The sequence below is a fragment of the Taeniopygia guttata genome, chromosome 3, assembly GCF_048771995.1.
Source record: "Taeniopygia guttata chromosome 3, bTaeGut7.mat, whole genome shotgun sequence".
Classification (NCBI taxonomy): domain Eukaryota; kingdom Metazoa; phylum Chordata; class Aves; order Passeriformes; family Estrildidae; genus Taeniopygia; species Taeniopygia guttata.
The window spans coordinates 107,553,190-107,578,429 of record NC_133027.1 but is presented as its reverse complement, the minus strand read 5'-3'; the positions used below and the strand labels follow the sequence as shown (position 1 = coordinate 107,578,429).

Below are 25,240 nucleotides of genomic sequence, written 5' to 3'. Positions count from 1 at the left end.
TCAGGGCTGGCTGGACTTGTCCTGACCCTCTTGCACCTCTCCTTTAAGGCACTGCTGGCATAATTTTTGTCTGGACAAAAATTTGGTTTTGTTTGTTTGTTCAGGGTTTTGTTTTGTTTAGAGTTTCTTTTGCTAAAGGAGAATAGCTAATCGAACCTAATCTAGTTTAGTCTTCAATTCAAGCTAATCCTCTTGTTGCTATGAATTTCAGGGTGGCAACAGCAAGCAGGAATGGTGATCATGTATTTTCCTGACAGCTTTAGATTTGTTATTATCTCACCTGATAAGAGCTGACAGATATAAAACTACAAAAATGAATCAGCAAAAAGGAAGAAAAGGATCACATGCAGGGAGAAACTTGAGCAAACCTGAAATATTGCCTGTACTGAGAGCCAGATGAACAGCTGATGCAATTGGCACAACTCGGTGGTAATGTGGCTACAAGCAGAAGAGAGTTATTTTTGTGTCTGTGTGAAAAAGGTAGAAAATAAACATGGAAATTAAACATGAGAACAGCTCAAATCCAAATCTCTGCATATTCAAGGTTTGCTCTCATCAAATTCTGTCTAGGATCTTTCTGTTCCCTTTCTTCTGGCTGCACTAATTCCCACTATATGTCTGTTGCTTCACATTGTGGACTCTTGGAAGAGTTTTGGAGCCCAGTACTGTGGTTTTTAGTATGTGCATCAGAACAGATGCCAGAGGAAGTTACAAAAATTCTAGTGTAACACTGACAGAACTATGCTCTTGCAGCTTTTCCATGGTTTTGCAATGAAATGAAGTTAATGCAAATTGCTCTATGCCTACCAAGAAACATAAAAAATGTGTAGACATGGAATACCTAAGATGCATGTAAATTGATTCTTAATTCTCTGAATTCATATTTGACCATATGTTATGAAGCTAAGGTTTTGCATGGCATTTAGTTAGGACTCAATATAAAAAAAATCAACATCTTAGGAAGTCATTATGCAGCGCTATAAAATTGTGACATTTTAACTTTTTCTGTTACTATACCTTTAGGATTGTAAAGGTACAGATATTTGCACAGGAAGGGTTCTCAACCAGCTGCTCTTTTTTTGTCACAGCTTTTCAAAGAATGTGTTTGAACACATCTGCTTCAGCTCTCTCATTCTCCTCTCTCATGGGGACTCTGTTGCAATTCCTTATTCTTCTTTCCTTGTGTCCTCAAGGAATATAAAGAGCTGCTCTCCATGCAAGGAAAAAGGTAGTGCACAATTTTTTACTTTTCTACATGGCTTAGTTAAATGCTTATAGGCAAACACACTCTGTCTACATCAACTCTGCAGAGATGCAAGGGCCAGAATCCAAGGGCTGTGGAGGCCGATTTCTTCAGCAACTGAGTGGAAAGCTCAACTTCTCTCTTTGGGCAAAAGAAGGCACATCTCTTCTGGTTTGAAAGACATTTTGCTTATCAGAAATATTGTGAAACCTTCTGTGAATCCAGCATCCAGAGGTACAACCCTAGCAACCAAGCCAAAAAATCCCTGCTGCCAGGGCTGAGCCCACAGCCTGAAACACAGCTGCAAACTCCTGGGAATTTTTGCTAAGAGATGGTGAAGTGCCTTTGACTTAAACTGCAGCTGAGCTGGGGTCTGGAGGCTGCAATTTTGGATGTAGGCACCTTGTGGGGGAGCTGAATCTGAGAGACTTTCTTGTAGCTGTAAGTTCAGGCAGAGGTGGGAAGGAATTTGTATCTTGCTGTCACTGCCCAGCCCAAAGCACCCTGGCACTCAGGTCTGATTCTGCCAGACTGATGAAAAGGTCAGAAAGTGAGATTTGGGAACTTTTCCAGGGAGTAAATGGATGGGGCTGAGTACCTTAATTTAAACAGACCAGTGAGTAATGAACTTGTAAGCTGGAGATGAAAGACACTGGGGTCTTCTTATGCAGAACTGCAGGTATCATAATGCAAAGGAAATGGACTGTGCCAAGTGTGCTGTGGGCATAGGGAAATTCATCATGAGTTTATACTTAAGGGTGATTAATACCATTCAGGGCTTAGAATGGTGTTGCAAATCAAACACTACATATTGTATTTTGCATTTTCGAGTCTCTTCTGGTCTGAGGGGATGAAATGAAAAGCACTCATAACCAATTTAAATTGTTTCAGCTCCTGGTGTTGTTTCATTTTACATTCTTCTGCTGGGAATTACTGTTTACTGGAAAGCAAAGGCCAAATGCAGTCACAGGACTAGTGGTAAGTTCAATTTAGCTGTAATCATTAGAGTACAAAAATCTCCCGTGTTCAGCCAAAGAATTGGCCTCCTAATAAGTGTGATTTGGTCTGGTTCTCCAATTAGCCAGGTATAATTTATTTCTGTGATGTTGGTGGAAATAAAAATAAAGTGTGCTTTTCTGTTAAATAAAACTTTTCATTAGTTATGTAGGTCAGTAGGAAACACAAAAGTAGTTCAAACTCCATCCTCCCTACACTGCCAGTTTTTCTAGTGAAATGTAATTAGCACTAATTGGTAAAACTACACTGATGGCTGGTTATTAATGTTTGTGTATTGGTCCCAGACATGAGTTTATGGCTGTCAGTACAAATGGCTCAATGAAGGAAAAAGAATCCTTTCATATTCCTGTCATTTTCTTCAGGGTATCCACTGCTCCCTTAAAACAAAAGTGATTATATTTAGGGAGAAATGTTCTTCTTAAATCCTGACTTTGTGAGAAAATGAATGCCTTCAGCTTTCCTTTCAATTTGGTAGGAGTTGAAAGGAGCCAGCACTATTTAGCATCTGCAGAATCAGGACTCTGCAATTTTAGGGCTGCTTTTCTTGAGCCATCATAACTGTTAGTGGTTCAGAATTCATCAAAATAATTATCCTCCTAATGGCTTACCTGTTTTTGAAAGCACATTTATGAGGGAAGCCTCTCTTATAAGCAGTCACCTTAAAGTATTCTGTTTAGAATAATTGCTTTCTTTCAATCCCTGCAATTACTGTGTGTCCAGAAATCACCCTCTTCAGGCTGAGGTAGGTGAGAGAGCTGGCTTTTTAGATCTTAATGAAGGGAAATGAAGAAATAAAGGTTTCCAGTGCAAATCTACCCAGAGATGTGTAGGGGGTCAGTCTCCTGCAGAATCAAGCAAAGGCAATGTCATGATGAAGAGGAGAATCTCCAGGAGTACCCTTCTGGGCACGCTTGGGAATAGACTGGAAAGCACTCAGACACTCTTAAATTCCTGAATATTAACAGTAAGTCATCACCATTAACATCTATGAAGATAAAACCTTTCTTGGCAAAGCATCTATTTATTGTTACATGGTTTAATAATGGGCACCTCCCCAGGATTATCCATGGAAATCTTATTTTTGTGAAATATCAGCTCATCAATATTTCTAAGTTCAGAGGGAAATACGGTGTACTCCAGGTATGAAGGAAGTGGCTGAATGCCTTATCTGATATATAAGGGAGTTCAACAAATGAGTTTTTACTTGAAAATGCTTGAAAGCCTGTTAAGAGTACAAGTAATACAGCATATCTAAGGCCGTTATCTTTCATAAGGACACAACATGGTCATTATGAATCCTAGCCCTGAATAGTTTTGTGCCTTCCAAGGCATTCAGAACTCCTTTTAACAACTCCCTGCATTTTGTTAGATGATGCTTGGGCTCTTTTTCTTAATTTTGTGTGCAGAATTGTATTTACACCAATAAATACCTGTGAGCTCGAGGCAACAACTCTTCCTTGTGGCCAATAAAATTGGAAGCTGGTCTGTGGCCAGGAGGTCTGGAGGATGTTTTGCAACAATATGTACTTACAGTCTGGATTGATGTTCTGCAGCCAAATCTCAATGCCAGCCATTGCCATCTTATATTTTAAAATAATTAATTGCATACTTCTGTGTTAAGCTGTTCTTTTCCCCATGGTCTGGCCACCTCTTTACTCATACAACTGCCACTAACATGTCCTGGGGTCTATTTGTTTACAGCCTCACACTGTCAAATATAAATTCTCTCTTTACCCTCAACTACAACCCTCACCACTTCCTTTCCACCCTTTCTGGAGTCCAGTTTAAGGATGAAACTTACCTACCCAACAGCCACATCACCAGGACAATTCCTTCTGCCCTTGCTTTTGAGCAGGTAAAACATGAAGAAGGAATATCTTAATGTGATAATTAAAATCCCCAAACACTTAATCCAATACCCAATATTTTGGGTTACATTTTGCTAGCAAATTAAAGATGCCTATGACCACTCATGCATGCAATGAGGCCAAGCAGAGTGTTAGGTCCCCAAGAATTTGGACCTCAAAGCCTCATTTCCAGCTGACTCTTACCACAATGTCCTGCTTTTGGCTGGGATAGAGCTGATTTTCTTCTTAGTGGGTGGTGAGTGCTGTGTTTTGGGTTCAGCATGAGACCTGTGTTGACAACACACTGATGTTTCAGTTGTTGCTGAGCAGTGCTTACTCTAAATTAAGACTTTTCTGTTCCCTATACTCTGCGAGTGAGGAGCTGTGGGAGAAGCCATGAGGGAGCACAGCCAGGACAGCTGACCTGAACTGGCCAGAGGGATATTCCACACCATAAAGAGTCATGCTCAGGACATAAACTGGAGAGAATTGGCCAGGAGGGATCAATCATTGCTGGGCATCAGTCAGAGGGCGGTGAGCAACTGTGCTGTGCGTCACTTGTTTCTCTCGGGGCTTACTATTCTCTCTCTCTCTCTGTCCATTGCTATCATTAGTATCCTTACTATATTTTACTTTGTTTCAATTATTAAACTGTCCTTATCTCAATTATTAAACTCAGAACTCATGTTCTCTTCTCAACCCACGAGTTTCTTCTCTTTTTTCCCCAATTCTCCTCCCCTTCCTGTCAGGATGGTGGAGGACTGGATGAGAACATTCATTCCCTAGGTTTTGGGGTTTTTTTTTGCTTTGTTTTTGGTTTTTTATTTTGTTTTGTTTTGTTTTTTTCTTCAGTGAATAAATTTGTTCCCTTTGAAACAATACCTGTCAGCAGTTCTGGAAATAATTTAGTCCAGACACCTTCCCAATGAGCAGTGTGAATGAGACTACAGCAGATTTGGCTGCTCCTGTCCCACTTTGGTCCTGGTTTTTGAGCATTCTTGAGCACTTTGATGTGCCATGGCAGCAGCTGTGCAACACAGGTTCACCTTGCAAGGGCACCACTTGGACTGGTGATGCCACAGACTCTCACATTGCCATGGATGCTTTGGAAGATAGTCCCTGCTTCTTGACACAGAGAGAAAATTGTATCCAGGACTCAGGGTCAAATGCTGTCTAGGGTGGGCATGCCTTCATATTCCTAGTCCTGGGCAGAGTCAATGCTGCTGCTTTTGTCACTAGGCTTGGAGGGAGGGGACACTTTTTGGGTTGAATGCATTTAACTGAATTTTCTAATCTAGCATTTTATCAGGTACAGACCTCAGAATAAGATAATCAACTAAAAGAGGGCACGTGAGAAGATAAAAATAAGAGAATGAAGCAGATGAATGTGTATGGCAAGACAAAACTAAAATCCTGCAACTACAGGAGTTATACACACAATTGTTTATTCATTAAGGTGATTACAAAACCCCAGGAGAAGATGAGCTGCAAGCCCACAGCCAGCCAGAATCTGGCTGGGATGCTCACCCTGCACTTGCTAAAAGCAGCCAGGAGCTGACTGTGTGCACCAGCTGGAGCAGAGCTGAAGCCTCTCCCTGAAAGCAGAGTGAAGCTGGCCAGGAGCACCTCTCACCACACGGCAGCACCCACAACCTGCTACGAGGAAGAAAAGATCTCCCCCTGCTCCCACCACCACCTTGATGCTCCTGGGCCCAAACAACGGGGATCTGGGTCTGGAGGGTGCAGATGAGCACTGGCACTTTCCATCTTCCTTCTAAGCAGTGGCATTTTTAGCTGCAGAAGCAGTGCAGGGAGATGGAAGAAGCTTTGTGAGTACATAACAAAGCAAAAATAAAAGGTCACATAATTTCCCTGACTTGTTTGCAGCCCATCTGCACCAGCTCCAGGGAGGGTTTATCCCCAGCAGAGGCAATTCAGGGTTAGTCCCCACAGGTTTGAGGCTCATCTGTAACTTGCTTTTAAAAAATAGTGCAGGGGCAGCCAAGTGTAGGAAGGCACTGAAATCATGACATCTGGGTGGGATAACCAGGGGACAAATCCTGTATTTTGCAGTCTGTTCTAGGTAATAGCAGCTCAGAGCTTCAGGTCCAGCCCACTGATCACTGCTCTGGCCCCACTTCAGCTCAGGAGGATGCAGTAAAATTGATTACAGATGTCAGATTTGGTCACAGAGCGGTTGTAGCCCTTCAGGCAATCCATCCATCCCTTCCAGAAACAAAGTTCAAGCCAAAGCAAAGCAGTTCCGTCCCCTCTGCTTCTCTGTGCCTGGGGTTGCCTCAGGCTTCATCCTCCTGCACCTTTTGCTGCTCCTCACTCAGTTTAGGCTTTCCCAGACTGCAGAAGCCCTTCCCTCCTCCTGGCTGACATGGATTCCTGCTAAACTCCTTCAACTGGGGGGCCAACCCCCCCAGCCCCTTCAGCCACCACCACCACACATGCCCTGCTCAGCCAGAAGAGAATTATTACAGTTCATTAAGATTTTGAAGAAGAGCTGCAGCACAAGAAAACCTTGATTTCTTGGTGCTGTTTGGAGCAGTGGTGCTCCCAATGACACAGGGTGGCTGAGCACTCAGTTGTCCTTCCTCGGGCTGCATGGTGTCAGAGGTGCAGCAGCACAAGTGGGGATAGGAATAAATGGCAAAAACAAGGGTTAAGTAGTACCTATCAACACTGACAGACATTAGTAAATTTTCCTCGTCCTCCTCAGATGTTTCCGGGTGCTCCATCCACACTGAAGGCAGATATTGCATCCAGCACTTTGCATTTCAATTGATGGAGAACACAAATAGTGTCAGATTGCTCGGGACATTACCTTTTGCTATTTTGATTTCAAAAATGAAAACTACCAAACCAGTAACATAAAGATCCTCTTATTACAGGTAACAGGAATTGCTGCATTATTGCTCTGTCCTGCCACTTGTAGTAGTCAATGGCTTATTGCCTCTGAAGAACATCTCTATCATGTAACTGCCTGTGCTGTGCTTGCATGGCTTACAAGAGCTATTACTGCCCTGAACTCCCTCTTTGAGCTGGCTGGGGACATGAAAACTGACCCGATCAGGAAAGGATGCTTGGTGGAAATGCCCTATAGTTTCCAAATTTTCCTGTTTAAAAGGAGCGGAAAAGGTATTTCAGAGATAATACATTCTCTTAGCTGAAAATTGGCCAATACTTCCCCATTCTTAGCAGAATACCCACATTTCGCTGTGAGATGCCCATTTCCTCCAGGGAGAATAAAGAACTATGCTTCTTACGCGGGCCTTTGAACTGATTCATGATTTGAACTAAAATCTCTCCTGAAGAGCTTTAAGTTTTAACTTGAGGAGGCAGCAGCAGATAGCTGAGATGCTTGAAAAGAACTTCAACCTTGCCATTATTTACTATTAACTTTGAAGCATCAGGATGTGCTATGTCCACATGCTGTTAATATTACCCCACGTACCTTTGGGTCTGTGTTTGTACTGAGCATACGTATATTTCCTTACAAATGTGCATTCCCTTGTCCCTGGTTTTGCTCCCCTTGCTGTGTCCCGGGGGTGTGCCAAACACCTTAATCTACTTAGCAGAGTTCTCTTCAGCTAGAGGACACCCTCTGCTACCTCTGAGCAAGGGAAGAGAAGCAATGCCCAGCTGTGGGCAAAGGGGCAATGTCCCTAACAGCACACTGGGAATGACACCAGGGAATACAGAGCTACCACAGCTGCTGGAGCCACAAGAGTCTCTGATTCAGTGATCCGTGGCTGTGAATTTCACAGATTCACTAAATACAGCTGTATGCCGATTCCTAACAGCAAATTGCTCCAGCCGGCAGGCCCAGGCGTCCTGCCTTTCCTCAGTGGGAGCTGATGGGTGAAAGTGCTCAGGAACACACCTTCCCCCTCCCGAAAACTGTGAAAGATGCGGCACTGCCACCAGCGCTGCTAAACCGCGTCTCTCATCTAACGCTCTGCCTACGTGACGAAGCACAGGGCACTCCAGAGATGCTCCGTCAGCGCTGCGCACCGCGAAACCCCGTTTGAGGTGAAAACGAGCAGAAACTACGGCGAGCGAAGCCTTAACTTCGCCTTCCCCCTACCCTCGGCGGGGCCGGGCAGCCCGGGCGGGACAGCGGCGGCGGCCGTGCCCGCGGCTGCCATGCGTGCTCGGCGCGCCGGGGCTGCCCGCGCCGCCGCCGCGCTCGGCTCCCCGCGGCCCCGCTGCGCTCCGCGCCGGCCGGGCCGGGCAGGTGCGCGCTGCGGCTGCCGCTGCCCCGCTCCCAGGTAGGGCCGGCCGGCTGTGTGAGCGCTGCGAGTGAGCGGGTGTGTGTGTGTGTGTGTGTGCGTGTGTGTGTGTGTGTGTGTGTGTGCGTGTGCGCTCCGCCCGGCCCCGGCACGCTGCCGAGCCGCAGCGGCGGAGGCGGCGGCGGCCGCGGAGGTACCGCCGGCTCTGGCGGGGGGGCCCCCGCAGGTAGGGGCGGCCGGGGGAGGCGCGGGAGAGCGATCCCGGGGCTGGCGGCGGCGGCGCGGAGCCCCCGGGCAGCGGCGAGGCGGAGCGGGTCTCTCGTTGCAGGTGGCGGCGAACCGGATGCCTTTGGCGGGCAGAAGATGTGTCATGGGAAGCAGGCGAGCGGCGGCGGTGCCCTCCCGGCGGCGCGGCGGCGGGCGCTGGCCGCGGCGCTGTGGCTGCAGCTGGCGCTGAGCCTCGGCCCGGGGCTGGCGGCGGGCGGTGAGTGAGTGAGGCGCCCCGGCCCCGTCCCCGGTCCCCCCTCCACCGCCCCAACCCCAGCCGGTCCCGCAGCCCCGACCCGGGGGGAGCGGGGAAAGTTCCCCCCCTGCGCCCCCCACCCCTTCCCGTGCTCGCCGCGGGGGCGCGCAGCTTTGGGCACCCGGCGTGCGGACCCCCGGCTAGAGAGCGCTGGCTCTCTCTAAGTACAGCTTCGTTTTGAAACAGAGGAATTTTCTGAATTTAAAAGAAAACAAACAAACAAAAAAAATATTTAAAAAGCCTTGCCCCTCCGCGGTCCGCTCAGACATCTCTTGGATGACTTAGTGCGAAATCCCCCCGCAGCTGGGGAAAGCAGGAATTTGGGGAGGAAGCTGGCGATTCGGGTTTGCAAATGCAACGTCCTTCAGCACTCTCCTAGTGGAAGAGCGACCCAGCCTCATTTGGCCTTTCTAATTTTAATTACCTTTTTAACACTATCATTTAAATTATTGAGCCTGTGAGATATTTCAGCAGGTACTTTTAATTACAAAATTGTTTTAAATTGATTCCATAATTAGACTTGGATTACTGGAAAAGTCTTAAAGTAAACTGCTTTGCTGCAAAAAATTAACTTAACTGTGATAATGAGAGCAGCTTCACATTCCTACTCTGGCATGGTATTATATATTTGTGTTGGGGGAATAAGCCATTTTATGGTTGAATCGCATCACTAATGGCAGACAGAGCCCGATATAAAAATTGCTTGGGCTTCTTCTCATGCCAAAGACTTATGCCAGAATTTTCTAACTTGAAAGCATAAGCCACAACAGCTCCAGTCCAGATGTATTTTCTGTCACTGAATATGGACTTACAGGAATACGGCTCAAGAGGACTTCAAAAGGTCATCTTGTCCATCCTCCTCCTGATTCAGTCCTAGTTTTCTCTCTGGAGACGATAATGCCATTTTCCAATAGAAATCCCGTGACTGCAAATGTGATTCCAGCTAAAAAAGCTTTTAAACTGTTGCAGTCACTACATATCCCTCTTTAGAAATCAATGGCTTTTCAAAAAAAAAAAAAAAAAAAAAGTTATTTTATTGCAACTGTGTAACCCTTGATTTCCTGGGCAGCTCATGTTTCAGTGTGGTGGTGCTATGCAGCCTGTCCTGTACCTTTCTCCGTATTGGAGTTGTGCGTGCTCCTGTCCTTCTCTAACCTCCTTCTTATGGCTCCATTCATAAAAATGAAGCTGCTCCAAGGCCCCCTCCTCCCCGAGGCTCTGCATACCCCACAGTTTGATTGTCAGCACTTATTAAACGATTAGTGCAAGAGGTTCTTCAAAGTATGGTTTATATCCCCCTCGAATGGAATAGTTTTCATCACAGCCTGCAATAAATCATTGTGCAATGCTGATCGTTACTAACGCCTCTGCCTTTCACCTCAGTAGTATAACTAATTCTGTATCAAATTTCATTTGTAAATCATTTTAGTATATTTCAATAATTTGGGGTTTTTTTTTTAGACTAGAGTCTAGGAAAAGGCAATGCACTGAACAATTGTGCATGGGCATAATCACCAGTGAAAAACATTCATTGCTGTTCTGATTATTGCTATTATTTTCTGGTGTGGTTGTGCTCAGAAGGTAGGCACTGTATAAATCCCAGCAAATGTACAGTCCTTTCATGTGATAGAATATACGGTTGTTGGGTTTCTTTCACCCTGAGTCATTCAAGTGGTAAAAATAATGAGCTTTGTAATTAGAACAGAGGACTGTGAATTAGCATCCCTCCTATTTTAAGGCTCTGTTGTATCTGTGAACAAGCTCACTGTGCTTATGTAGATTGCTGTCTTTGCTGTGAGGGCTCAGTTTTTGGCTCCCCAGCCTGTGACCCAGAGTTTGGGATCTCTGTAAGCAGCTGTTGGCCAAAGTTGTGATTTCCCAGGACCTTGAAAATTTCATTTTTGTAGAATGAGATTTCTTAAAATCATTTTATGGATTTGTGTATTTAGACATGAGGCACGCGGCATTACTGACTGGTTTGGAAAATGTAGCTCCAGTCTCCTTCTATCTTCTCATTATCTGTTAAATAAGGATAATCATACTTATCTCAGAGATTTCAAAAGAGCTTTGATGACATTTAATGAAAATACTATGGAGGTGGAAAGAATTTGTTTCAAAAGCTTTAGAAAAACAGCACTGACAATATGCTGAAATAAAAACTGCCTCACATATTAAAACATTTAAATGAATAATTTAGGGTTATTTTTTCTAGAAAGCAATCCACAGCTTATATTTTGGTTCCCATTTACAGCTTCTTCCCTTCCTTGGCTGATACCAGGATTTGTCTCCTGTAATAATCCTGTCATGACTTGTGTGACTCCTTCTATTTTATATCTGACTAAGCTCTATTGATTGTCACGTTCTACCATTTCACCCCAAATCAATACTACTTATAACTCTTTTTTTCTTGTCAATAACCCTACAGAGAATAACTTTGTTTATTACACTTTGACTTTCGCAAAAGTGAATCTAGCGAAAAAATTTGCTGTAGAAGTGAACTCAAATGAGCGAACGTTCCAGCTATCAATATCCCTCATTCGTCCCCGATGTATTTAAAACTCTGCTGATACCGAGGATAAAGTGTATCTCTCATACTTCAGCCCGTGGCTTTCATCTAATCATTTTTGTTTACAGAATCATTTAGGTTGGAAAAGACCTTTAAGATCATCAAGCCCAAGTGTTAACCCAGCACTGCTGAGGCCACCACTAAACTGTGACCCCAAGTGCCACATCTACACATCTTTTAAATACCCCAGGGGTGGTTGACTCAACCACCTCCCTGGGCAGCCTGTTCCAATGCTTGATCACCCTTTTGGTGAAGAAATTGTTTCTAATATCCAATCTAAATCTCCTCTGGTGCAACTTGAGGCCATTTCCTCCTGTCCTGCTGCTCGTTTCCTGGGAGAGGAGGCCATCCCCCTCCTGGCTGCACCCTCCTTTCAGGTGGTTGTAGAGAGTGGTAAGGTCCCCCCCAGCCTCCAGGCTGAGCCTCCCCAGCTCCTTCAGCTGCTACTCATCAGGAGGAACCAAAAAAGAGACAAAGCTGGGAAGGCTGGTATGAGGAAAAATGAAATGTGTAGTGGATGGAGCTGATGACAACTTGCCCCGGAGTTTGAAAGTATTGTACAGAGTTCACTGTGAAAGCTGTAGTATGGAGATAATAGCTGTAACAGTGAATTTTTAAATATATTTCAAATTCCTGCAACTGTATTGCAATAGTGGATGATGGTGAAATCTCAAAGGAGAGAGAGAGAGGAAAAAAAATTCAATAAGCTGTTTTTGAGATTTGTTATGTGGTCTTGTACCCAGATGTGACTTGAGCATGTGCCTGCTCTGTTGTCATGGGTCAGTTGGGTGAACTCTGCTCTTCTGCAGGCCCCAGTGGAGAGTCTAGGGCTGCAGCACACATCACCATAGGCTTGGAGAGGGCCATGACCTTGTCTTGCCTCCTGGCCTTGAGCAGGGTCAGCATTCTGGCTGTATTTCATGGTCTGTTTCATCTTTTTGTTGTTCTGCTACAGAAATGCACATTCCAGTTCCTCCAAAGCCTGGGTGGCTCCAGTTTCTCTGAACTTTTCCTAAGTTTTGTTGTACTTTCTGGATTGCTGGTCATTTAGACTGTGAGCTTGCTGTCATGGAACCACTTCCCTGTGGAATATGCCTCACTGGCATTGAGCAGAGCTGAGGAATATCCTGTGCTTTGGAGCTCTCCTCCTGCTCAGACATCCCAGATTCCTTTGTTGTCATTGCAGGATGATGCTGGGTTATATTCAACTTCTGGTTCCCTGTAGCTCCCATGGCAAAAAATGCTTTTTTTGGCATTGTAATCAATTTGTGGTGTTTCCCTGGTTGCATGTTTTGCAGGCAACATCCCTGCACATCTGTAGTGCTTTTAAGCTAGGAAGTACATCATGCATGATTGCAAAGAAATGTGGCATGTTGTGAAACCTTCAAATATACTGAATTTTAGTGATTCCATGAAAAACAGCAGTGAGCTTCTTTCTGTAGACTAAGGCTGAATTGTTACTGCTCTATGACTGTATTGCATTTGAATGAAATTTTGGTTATCCCGTGGTTATGGTAACTAACCGATGACTTTGGATGTAGTGGCCATCAAACCACATCCCTTGGGTTTCTGAAGATGGTGGATTTGTTTCCCTGGGGTAATACAAGTTTTTGATGTGTGCTGCTGATGCAGGCCTACGATAAGGCTGACGTTTTGGTAGCCTGCAGTGGTTTCTGGCAAGAAAAGCCAAACAGAGATTTGCCATAAGTGCCTTACATGTGATTTATAAAGAAGGTTTTCTGAAAACTCTGAATGATACCCCCCCAGTAAGTCTGCAGTTAATGTATTTTATTGTCTCCCTCTCAGTGCGTCTGCGTTTCTTGTCAAGCAAAATAGACATTTCAGCCTCGAGTTCCTTGTACATTTGATGAAATCATCAGTTATTTGGCAGGATTTTTTTAACCTCCAGCTTATTGGAGAAGCTCAGTGTTTTGGAAGGGAAGTTTGTTTTCCCGCAGTGACAGAATCTCAGTCCCAGAGGTACCTCATGCAACCTCTGTTCTCAGCAGTTAAGCACCATTCCGGTGCTGCTCTGATTGCAAGTGGCAAGGCTGGTGACATTAGAGGATGGCAGTTCATCATTTGTCTTGGTGGCACATCCATCTGCCTACAGCCTTGAGAGAGGTGGGCATATTTGATAGATTAATCTTCAATCAGTTTCTTAGCACTGTGTAAGGAGCTTTATCACTGATGTGCTGTGTCATTTGGAGACTGAGGTTAACTTCTCTGCTTTGCTCCCTTACTCCCAGGATTGCAATAGAGTATCTTTGATCTCTGCATTAGGGATGATTACAACTTTAGGAGAATTAATTAATTATGCTTTGCTCGATTTTCTCATCTGTAAAGTAGATAAGCGATGTATTTTGTGGGTGTGTTAGGAGGGAGTTTGACAACCTCCCAAAGAAAATGTTACTGGAATGATAAATAGGAATTTTATTAAAGTATAAACTGAGCTTTATCAAAGTAGAAGGTTCTTTACTATTAATGATTTTTGTTGTTGCTATTTGTGAGGTTTAATAATTAAATAGTCTTACCAGAATTAGGAAAATGCTATCTTTTTTAACTTTTACAGATTCTTACAGATTTTTTTTTCTGCAGGATTGATCATGTATCAAATATAGTCCAAGTCTGATTGCAATTAATTTACTTTTATAACAAAAGCACATTATTAGAAGCAAGAAACCTTGCGCTTGAGCTGTGCGTTTTCATGAGGTTTTAGGCAGGAAAAGGACAAAGTATGGCCTGAATTCATATTTGCTGTGTGTCAGTGCAAATGTGATTGAAGGCTGGGCTACACTTACTGGTGAGCATTGCTTAGTCAGAAAATGAGCTCAAGGGATAAAGTGGTGTACTGTGCACAATTTGATTCACTAAGTGGAAAAATTTGCTTTGCTAACATATTACGGGACTGAAGATACAAGGATCCTTCCAAATTCAGCAATTTAACTGTGAAACTGGCATCTCCTCACTTGGTTTTACATCTCTCAGCTACTCCTTTCGAGGTGGCACAAGCAGAGCATTATGAAACCAATTATGGGCTGTACATCTATTAATTCTCACCGTGGTTTATAGCAGCAGTTTTTGGTGTCTACATTCACCCTTGATCTGACTGCCCCATTGTTTCTGCTGGCACCAAGTTTGGCCTCCTGCTTCTCAGAGGAGGCTCCCAATGGCTTTTCCTGAACAGCTGGGCTGCTGATGGGATTTATCCAAGTCGGGATGTTTCTTTCTCCTCTTACTGTAAACAGTGGAAGTGGCTGGTGGTGCCATCTGTGCTCACTGAGATCCTGTGGGGTAAATGTGTTTCCACATTTGTGACCTTTTAAATCGAGTAGTGTCTATCCTGGGTTGCTCTTCTGTTTGTTGTTAAGGGATTGTACCAAGCTTTCTTTAGCTAAAAGATCTAAATGAGGGTCTAAAATTTATCAGGAGCATTTCTGTATTAATTGATTTTGTCAATGATGACCAACTTCAGAAAGGAGAATAGGGGCTTTTCTGCCAGCACCCCTACTTACTTTTGATAAATCTATCTCATTAAACCCATAATTTGACAAATATTCTTGCTTGTGGTAGCTTAATAGTAACAACAGTACTAAAAACGTGACTGTTTTTTTAATATAGCTCTTCTCATCCATGGAGTTGAAAGTACTTTATAAAGGAACATAAGTTTTATTATGCTCCTTTGTAGGTGGAGAAATGGCTGTAGAAAGATTAAATGTCTTGAAGACACATTTCACGTAAGAAACAGATGTTGTGATATAGAGGGAAGAGATCCTTTGGATCTTCATCCGGCACTTTCTTCTGTAAATAGAATTTAGGGAAATTCCTAATCCACATTTTTATAATATAGTGTCTATAATAGGATTTTTTTGGCTGTGACTGTCTTCTAATTGAGATGAGCAGCTGATTTCCTATTCACTTGAATTGCTACTTAAGCAAATCACAGAGTTTTTCCAGTGTGGTTTATTTGTGTGACTCCTTTATGTCTGAGATAGCACATGGCATTTTTCCAGACACCAAAAACATCTTCAGAATAACAACAAAAAAAAAAAAAGTATCATGAGTTAGGGTAGAGCCCTGAAAAATGGTGTCATGCAGGTTTCTCGTGGTGTAAAGTCCATATTGGGAGGAAGGGTATTTCTGCCTTACTCATGTGGTTCATGATCACAATTTACACAAAAGGACAACATTAGAGAAGTATTGCATGCATTTTAAATGAATTCTAACATGCTTGAACAGTTAGAGAGGAGAAGATCATTGCATGACAGGCAGCTCCCCGCAGCCTGTGGCTTGAGTGTCATTGCCTTATACTGCCCGTCCCTCTTTAGAAATTAGTGGATTGTGTAATGTGTTCCCACAAAAATATAGGTTCATATTACAAATGTTTGCTCATGAAAACATAAGATGTAATGCAGAGGACACAGAAGGATGAAACAGGTCTGGTCCCTTGATCCTTTCTGCACATGGTGAAGCACAGTTAAGGGTGCAGCAGAGTTTCGGTGTAAAGCCAAATTCTTCAACAAGAAAAATGTACAAAATATGGAAACTGAAAAGAGTAAATAGCTTACAATAGCATGAGGAAAAAAATAGGTTATGTTACTAAGGGTTAGATTATGTAGAAGTTGGGTTATCAAGGGTATCATGAGATAATATCCTAAAAATACACTCTCTTGTACACTGCTAAAGAAAAAATGGGATATGGCATGCACATGAATCAGAGGAATCATTATATCACTGGGCTCCCATTCCAGAGACCAAGAGAACACACTAAAAAGAAGAGGTTGTCTTTGAAAATGCAAAGCCTTCAGATCTTTTTTGGTACTGCAGAAAGGCAGCAGAACTCAGAGCTATTTATCTGTCAGGAGGCTGGAGAACACCATACAGATTCAAGAGAAAAGCTGTCATACATGCTGGGAGGGAGGAGAAGATGCTCAGAAAAAGAAGCCTGTAAACATGGGGTCCTGTTCTCACTTCTGTCATTAGCACCAGCAAGTGTGTGCAGTAAAAAACCATGGACCAGAAATTTCATTTCCATCTTTCAAGATATGGGACAGCACACTTCAGAGCAGGCACAGAAACAGGACTGGAAAAGAGCTCAGAAGTGCCTGTAGTTTACCCTCCTGCCCAGAACACAGGAGTCACACATTTACCTCAGGCATGTTACCATTTGAGACTTCAGGTTGGAAAATCTACCCTCTATCCAAATGCTTCATTCTCAAACCTTTATAAATGTTTTTGTCAAGGCTAAGTCCAATCATCATTGCTGTAACACAGGGCTCTGAGGATTTCCATCTCTAGTGTGGGATTCCCAAGTGTCACTTCCTCCACTGTTCTGTTGTCAGTACAAATCCATCAGTGCTGTGTCTTGGGCCATCCTGACTGCTGCTGTCACTTTCCTGGGTCAGGCTGGAAGGATGCACACTGCCCCAGCAAAGAGTTTTTCAAAAGTTATGGATTAATTAACAGCGGATCAGATGTTTTACCAGCAGCTATCAAAAGGGTCAGCTTTACCTTGCTCATTCTGAAGGGCTTGCAAGGCTTTTCCAAAGTCACAAATGGAAAGCATCAGGAACATATCTCAGAGCCCTCCCATAAAATATGCTTATTTACACAGTTTGTTCTCCTTGGGGATATTAGACCAACTCTTTGTACTTGATCATGATGTAAACAGTATGGTTATTGCCATAGTAAATTGCACCCAAGTGAATTTGTATTTTACTTCTGCAGACTGAGTGAAGTTGTATATACTGAACGGCCCTGTGGTAATAGATTAGATCCACACAAAAACCAGTCAATAGCTTACAGCTTCCATGTGTGTTTGCAAACAAACCATTTTAACAGAAATTTTGATAAGCAGCTGCTTGACAGCTGTCACCCCTGATGCCTGCATTCCCATTTCCAGTGAAATGGTTGGTAATTGTGAATATCCAGAAAGATTGTGTCATTCAGGAATGGCAGGGGGAGAGGTGGGAGATATTGGAGAGTGTGTGGGGAGGAGTTGCTTGGTTAGGCTAAAATGGAAGTTAGATTGAGAGCAGCACTAAGGTGAATTAGCAAGAGGGCATCTGCAATAGTGTGGGAATGGGGTAAATCTTTTAGCTGTAAAAACTTCATGGCATACAGTGGGGTTTTCTTATGTATTTCTAATACTCTGTGGAAGCCTACCACACTATTGCTATGTTCGTGTAAGAATGATTTGTATTCTGGAAGCAATGGGTACTTATGAGAGGCATTTTTCTGTATCTCTCCACTTAGTTGACATTTTTAGGGATATTTTGTACACATCGTCTTACTCAGAGAAAACACAAATGATCCACTTAGAACAGAAAATAAATAATAAATAATTTGGTCTCCTGTAAATTGGACTTATAAAATAGCTTGATTGCAATTACCAGCTTTGCAGTAATCTTGAAGGAATTAAGATAAAATGCTGTTATCATGAGCAATAGTAAAAAATGAAAATGCACAGACATTTCTCTTGATCTTGTAAAAGTGCAGAACATTCTTCTCTCCTCTAAAGGGGGACCATGACTTCCCCAAAAGTACAGTCATAACCATTCTGGGGGAGCACCAAGCTGCTGCAACCACAATCCTTGCTCCTGCTCTGTCCCTGCTTGGGTCCAGTGATAATCATCCCGGGCAGTTCTTTCCATTGCTGACTCACAAAACATCACATGTTCTTTTTTGTGCACTCCTTGCTCTCTTCTCCAAGGCCTTAGGTTCATCTGTGGGACCAGAGAGGAAGTACAGAGGAAACAGTCTCTTTTCCTTAGACATAATTCCAGGTTAATACCATCTGGAGTTACATGGGTGAGCTGGAGGGTGTGACATGATTGTGACAGCACAGTACCCACCTTTTAAAACTCCCCCTCACTCTGCCCTGTGGGATTCATGTCCCAGCAAGAGAGGCTGTTGTTTCAGGCCTTGCTCCCTTTTCTTTTGACACTCAGAAATGTTTAACCATGGGAGAATCCAGCTTTCAAGTCTAGCAGAATCCTTCCCTGCTGGTAGCCTGAGCATGATCTGTCAGTGCTGCTCTGATCCAGTGTGTCTGTCTCAGAGACCAACACAAGAAAGGTCCAGTCTAGGACTGATTTTGTCATGACTAGGCTGTTCTCTAGAGGCTAGGATATTTTAGTTCAAAGGGAAAATGCTAGTGAAAATATTCACCAGATAAAATACATGAATGACTGCACAACTCCATTATGCCTATGATCTCTTGGAAATTAGGTCATGATGGGACACACCTGTGCACAGTGGCTGTAAGAGATGCCAGTGGAAGAAAGTGCAGGAAGAGGCATCTGGTTATAAAGGAGGGGTCTTTGCATTCAGCCATGCACTAATGCACTTAAGAGTTCCCCATATTAATCTTATGGATAGGTGGATGGGTAGTGAGGAAGATAAATAGAGACATGTATGCGTATATGCTGAATAAGAGTGAGAAACCAAAAAAAAAAAAAAAAAAACAACCCCACAACCCAGGAATGAAATGGCAAAAAATACACTACACTCACTGACAGTCTTTCCAAGGTTCTTATGCTGGTTCTTAGCATTTACAAGGTTGCTTTTTGCACTGAAAAATGGATGAGCACTGCCTCTAATGCTTCTGTTTAGGCACAAGAGTGATACTGGATTCATGTGAGGAATGGAGAGCGGGAAAGTGTTGGGTATATTTAGATTCTATTTCATTTTTATTTCATATTCAGTAATGTTACAGAGACGGACTTCATTCCTCATTTCAAAGAGAAATCCATCAGATAAATTGTGTTCACTGCGGGGAGAGGAATTTTGTCAAAACCGAGATGAAAGATGCCTTGCTGCAGTAGCCTTGATGTACTAGGAGGTGTGTTTCCTGGATGCTACTAATAGGTGTATTTTTTAACCCTGGGTTCTGCATGTGGAAGAGTTTTCTTGGTTCTTCCAAAACGCTGTCTGAGGAACCTCGTACTTGGAGCAGGCAGATCTATGCTGCTCAGGAAGTCAGTATGTCAGTCTGGCCAAGGTTACAGGACTGAAAAAAAAGAGTATTTTGAACTTTTTTTTTTTTCTTGAATGCTAACGTTATTTGAATATTAATAAATGTAAGGGGGCACTCATTTAAAGTAGCTCAAAATTATGGCAACTGGAGGTTTTGCTGCAGTGCATTAGTATCACAGGTAAATGATTCATGACATTTGCCATCCTGACCTGTCTGAAGCTGTGATTTAAAAAATGCAGACTTTCAGGGCAAACAGTTATAAATCTGATCTGATTTTTAATATGTTTTATAAATCCGATCTGATAATTATTTTTTTCCAAAGGAACAATGTACCAGTTCTGTAATCATCTTAGCATTTGCTGTTTATGATCCCCTTTTGCCTTACCTAATCTCAGTTTAATTCTTTGGTTGTTTTATTGGAGAGAGAAAAGTCCTTTGGTAGTGCATATATACCTGTAGTGTTAGAAAAAATATTTTACAAATGCTGATGTTTTCTGTCCTTGCAGTCAAGTGATTCTGTTATCATAAAATCTCCTCTGAAGCACAAACCCCAGGCAGTGCAGGGAGCTGCAGCAGGGTTTCAGGAGCCAGTGGGACTGGCAGCTTACTGTGAATGTTAACACGAGCCTGCTGTTTGTTAGCTTGGAAGTCCATTTGCTATTTTTTTCCCCTGATCTGAACGTGTTTGGAAATAGGATGATGTAGGGATTTTCCTATTCATCAGCTTTCCACTTCTCCTGTGAATTTCCTATCTTGCTCCAAGGCAGTCATTCAGGCTGTGGGGACTCTGGTCACCAGCACTGCAGCCAAATTTCCTACAAGAGCACATCTGGATCCTCTGTATTAGCTCCTACACTTGACCTTGGGAATGGAGGAGGTTGGGGTGAGGGGAGTTTGTATGAGATGAAGAGATTTGACCTCATGAAACAGTTCTAAAATGATGCCCCCTCAATGTACATGAGGGGACAAGGAAAATCTGCTTTTTTTCTACAACACAAGATGATGCTGGTTCCTCCTTTTGGATGTACAGCTTCTCCTTTCAGTGTCTGAAGACCACTCATTCTTTCTCCCTTACATACTTGTCAAGCTATACTTATCTCTTCCTCTGACTTATTTTTAAAAGTACTTACCTGAAAATAAAACGAACAGGTGGACTGGTGTCTTTTCTAAGAGATTCTCTGGGAAGCTACAAGGCAATTAGAAAATGTTTAATACGTCTCTTTTTGTAATTTGGCTCACATTCAGCCTTCTCCAGATCATCTGGTCTCTCTGCTGTCTAGATCAACTATCTTTTAAAAAATGTCTTCACGCACACTTTTTAACTGTTTGCCTTGATCAGAAATACAAAAAAAGAATCAGAAAAACAAGACAGGGATGTGCTAGATGGGGAAAAATGTAAAGGGATATATTAGTCAGAGCTTTATCTAAAACTTCCTTTCTTTTCCTAGTTGTAATGGTAGTTTCACTCTTGCCTCTCCTATTGAACTTGACTGTGTTCATTTGGCTTGTTCTGGGCCATCTTAGTGAGTTTTGAAAACAAGACCTGGTCAGTGTGGAGTCCTGAGTGTTCCTTACTATCAGTTCATATGATCTGTGGTAGGAAGGGAGTGATTCTGTACATCCAAGCCTAATGACCTGAATTTGTAAAGCTAAATAGCAAAACCGCTACTGGCATGACTCACTATTATTTTTAGCTCTGAAGAGGAGACAGTGGAGCAAAGGTTCATCTTTCCATACCAACTGTGCCTTTTGTTGAACAATCTGATCCTGCTGAGAGGTTTAATGTTCATCTTTCTGTTTTTAACCAGGTTTCTGCAAGATGCCATGCATCTGTTTGGCTTCTATTCATAATATAGGCTCATTTCTTGAGCGAATGGCTCTCTGGTCTTCTGGCACTGTATGGGCCCGTGCACAAGACAGAGACTTTGCAACTTGAATTGTTGCTGGAAACAGCCAAAGCAGAAAATGGGACTGATTTAACTGAAAAATCAACACAGAAGTCTGTAGATTTGGTTTGTGCTATTTAAAGTGTAAATATTTTCTCCCTTTTCCTTCAGCATGCTAATTATTTTATATTTAAAGAATGATTTTTGGAGGTTAGAGATTTCGTAGTACTGGTATAATAAAGGAAAAATCACATTTTCCTGTGGAATAACTGATCCATGTTCAGTTTGGAAAAGTGATTTCTGAAAGCTTTTGCTCCTAATCCCATGGAGTGCTGCAAAGCCTATCAGGCTGCCTGGGCTCTGCTCCTGCCAGGTTTACCTGGGAAATTCCTGGTTGTTAAAATCCTCTTGCATCCAAGCAGTTCCAGTTTCTAACACTGAATTTCTAAGTAAAAGTGAGTGGTGATGCTGACAGATTTGAATGAAAAAACATGTTTACACCTTAAAAAAACAGTGAAGTGACTTTGGAGTTTAAGAACTGCTTTAGAATTAGCTTAGGCACGGAAAGAAACTTAAAGTCCCTAAACTTTCTGTGAAACAAAGGGCCTGAGCTGCTGTGAAGGTACAGGGCAGACTAGAGAGGTGCTACTGCCTTTGGGACACTTGCTTAGACTGTGACCAAAGCAAACCTGCATTCAGATTACTCAATAATGGGATTTAGGTCCTAGTCTATGGCTCATAATGGTGATGCAGCATACTTGATAAGGAGATTGCTGGTTTTATGCCAAGTTGAAGAAGAAAAAATTTAAATCACTTTAAGAAACTGCACATACAGCAACCTTTTAATGGAAAAAAAAACCCACTTTACCAGTATTTAAATCTAATTTATATTATCTCTTAAGAGGGACATATGATGGTGAATGTCAACTGAGTGATGCTTGTATGTTCTCTGTAGTCAAGTCTTGGTCTGCCACATATGGAAGACTTATCTGAGCCAAAAAGGGAAATAAGGGCAGAGAATAAGGAGCACAGGGGAAGAATGTGCCTTGCATTATCAGGGGATTGCAAATTCAGATAAAGTAAGACACAGACATTTTGTCAAAGAAGTCGAGTATGTAAGTTTAAAGCTTGCTCTAGGCAGTTTAACTTAGCCAGCACTTCCAACAGCTGATAACCTAAAGTGACACTGACCTTGGCAGACTTACAAGGGCAAGACTTGCAGAGGGATAAATTATTTCTTGATCAGTTGCTCAAGTATATGAGATGCAGTCCAGCATTACTTCACTGTTAATTATGGGTGTTTGTTTTATCCCAGAACATACTGATTGCAGACAGTGGAAGTAGAAGAGTCTCTCTGTGTACTTGAGCTCTTCTCTATCCATTGTAGTATATCCTGGGGCACAGTGATGCTATTGAGTTTGTGCTGCTCTCTCCACTTGCCTTCTTGACTCATCTGTTTTTAAAGCTGAAATGCATGGAGTAGGAAGTAGTGCTTTTGTTCAGTAACTGTCTGTGCAAGCAGGATTTTTGGCCAGATTGTCTTTTTTCTGGCCTTGTTGCCTTCATGTCCAGGAGATGTTTCATGACCTTGGTGTGTGAACACACAACCCCAATAGCACAGCTGGTTTTCAAGTGTTGTAAGTGGCTGCTTTGAGGCTGTCAGTGTGTAGAGACACAGTGGAGGCAACTTAGCCACAACGTCACTATTTTTAATCCACCCTCTGTGTACTGAATCACCGTACCTCTTGCTAAATCTGTCAGGGCCTGTGGGTGGTAAATGCTGCTAGGATGTAATTCCTTTTTCTTGTGAGGAGCTACCCAGACTTAGGAAATAAAATGCCATGGTGGGAACAGAACTCAGCTGTACCCTCCCTGTGCTTGTTGTAGTGGTTTCTGTATAGCAGAATTGGGCAGTTCTGGAGTCATAGCTCTTTCCTGGATTTGTGGCCCAGTGGACAGAGCTTATTGGTTTCTTGGACTAACTGAATTCTGTCAATGCCAAAAGTCCCACAGATATTCTCATTTTCAGCTTAATATATTAAAATGCTTCTGATAAAAAAGCCACCAAAAAATAAAAACCTAGGCCCAAAAATGTTATGTGATACCCCTGGGAAACTGACAGCTGAAGGGTCCCTTCTAGATCTTCTGTTGAGTGACTTGCTGGGTTCAGAGATGCTTTTGCACATGCTACTTTGCCCATCTGTTCTCCCTGCTTCCTCAGATCCCCTGAGCAGACAGAGAAGCACAACTCAGAAGACTTCTTTTCTCTCTGCTCTTCAGAGAGAAGAAATTGTGTCAACTGCAATACACTATTTGTATGCAAAAAACCCTGAGCTGGCAAGTAAAAAAAACCCAGATAGTATCCCTGAAGTGTGTAAGGTGAGTTGCCAAAAGAATCCCAGTCCCCTTGGTTTAGCAGTGGTCACTGAATTACAGACCTGACATTTTTGGACAGCCGTGTTTTTTGTTTGCTTGCTCCTCTGTTAGACATGTAAAGGATAATGCTGTGGTGAGAAATGGATTAATTTATACCATTTGCTTTACCAGCACATCCTTTAAGTCAATAAAATGTTGTAAGACTCAAGCTCTTTGTGAGCTAAATCTCTGCTGACAGCACAGGATTGATTCAATTTTGCAGATGGGACAGATTTCCGTGTTTTGTTTCAACCTGTCTTATGATTACTTGCACACAGACCTAGCCACTGACAACCCAAAAATGTTAATGTGAGTGAATGCTAACACATATGCCTTACACATATGTGAACACCCACTCCTTTATGCATTGCTGGAGGAAAAAATATACTTGTACACAAGAATCCTGTTCTTTATACATGGGGAATGCAGGATGCAAAGTTATGCAGCCAGAAATAGGAGCAGGGGGTTGAAATGTCAGCTTGTTAAAAAAAAAATTGGAAAATTCATATTGTATATTCAAGAGGGCTGAGCATGACAGGGTTTTGTACTTGATCATCATCGATCCTTCTTCCTTCAGTAGGTCAGCCCTTGTTGGCTCCAAATCTGAAGCTCCTTTCACCTGGAAGCCTTCTCCTACCATACTCTTGTGGGATACCTGTCTGTCCCACAGCCCGAGGCCATTTGACACTAATTCCCAGTAATTGCTGTCAGTGTTGAAGGAGAAGCTGGTACAGAGTCAGTGAAGAGCAGGAATTGTTCTGCCATGCCTGGAAATTTTACATTTAGCACCAGTTGTCACACAGGGCTGCTGTGGCCTCCCCTGTGTGTTTTCTGAGTGTTGCCTGGTTCAGTGAAGACCACAGCAGTTCTGCATCAGAAGTAAAATGTCACCATGAAGTGGAGAAATTCAGTTTCCAAATTTTTATGGAACAATTTCTTATTGTAGAATATTCTGAGTTGGAAGGGGCCCACAAGGATCATGGAAATCCAACTCCTGGCTCTGCACAGATTGTCCCATGGATAATCCATTTAGGATCATACTTTCAGAGATACACTAAGCATTTGAAAGCATTTAAAAATACAAAATTTACCCCACTTTTCAATTTTCTTTAGCTTAGTGCCAATTTAGAAATTTATATTTCTGTTCATTAGACTTCAGTTGTAGCAGGCTAATGCCTACACAGCAGAACTTTTCTGCCCTACTTGATCCTGTCTGTAACTTATAAAACTGAGTAGGGGAAACCCTGGGTCTCTCTGAAGGTTAGATTATGACTCCAGTTTATTTGCACAACTGATGGCTTGAATTTCTTTTAGGTTCCAGAGTTTGTCCTCTAAGCATTTATTTGCCCATTTAATGAAAAATCTTTGCCTGGGGCTGAACCCTGACACAGGAGGTGGCATTTCAAGATCAAATGTTATTAATGTAAAAAAAAAGCACTGGAGACCACTGATTTAATTGAAGGACTTATTTTCAAATGTGATTTATCCCATATTTCTAGTAAAAGTCCATGGAAGTTGTGATTT

At 42.7% G+C, this 25,240-nt stretch overlaps 1 protein-coding gene across 3 annotated transcripts in view; it reads left to right on the top strand.

Annotated features, from left to right (window-relative positions):
* The first annotated feature begins 7,978 nt into the window (after positions 1–7,978).
* SUSD4 (sushi domain containing 4) overlaps positions 7,979–25,240 on the top strand; it is a 70,626-nt gene continuing 53,364 nt past the window's right edge. The window contains exons 1-2 of one of the 3 annotated variants that reach the window (XM_030269177.4): positions 7,979–8,148; positions 8,677–8,832. In XM_030269177.4, coding sequence (XP_030125037.4) covers positions 8,712–8,832 — 121 coding nt within the window. In that variant the 5' untranslated portion in view covers positions 7,979–8,148; positions 8,677–8,711. The other 2 variants (XM_030269178.4, XM_030269179.4) reach the window with 2 other exon arrangements.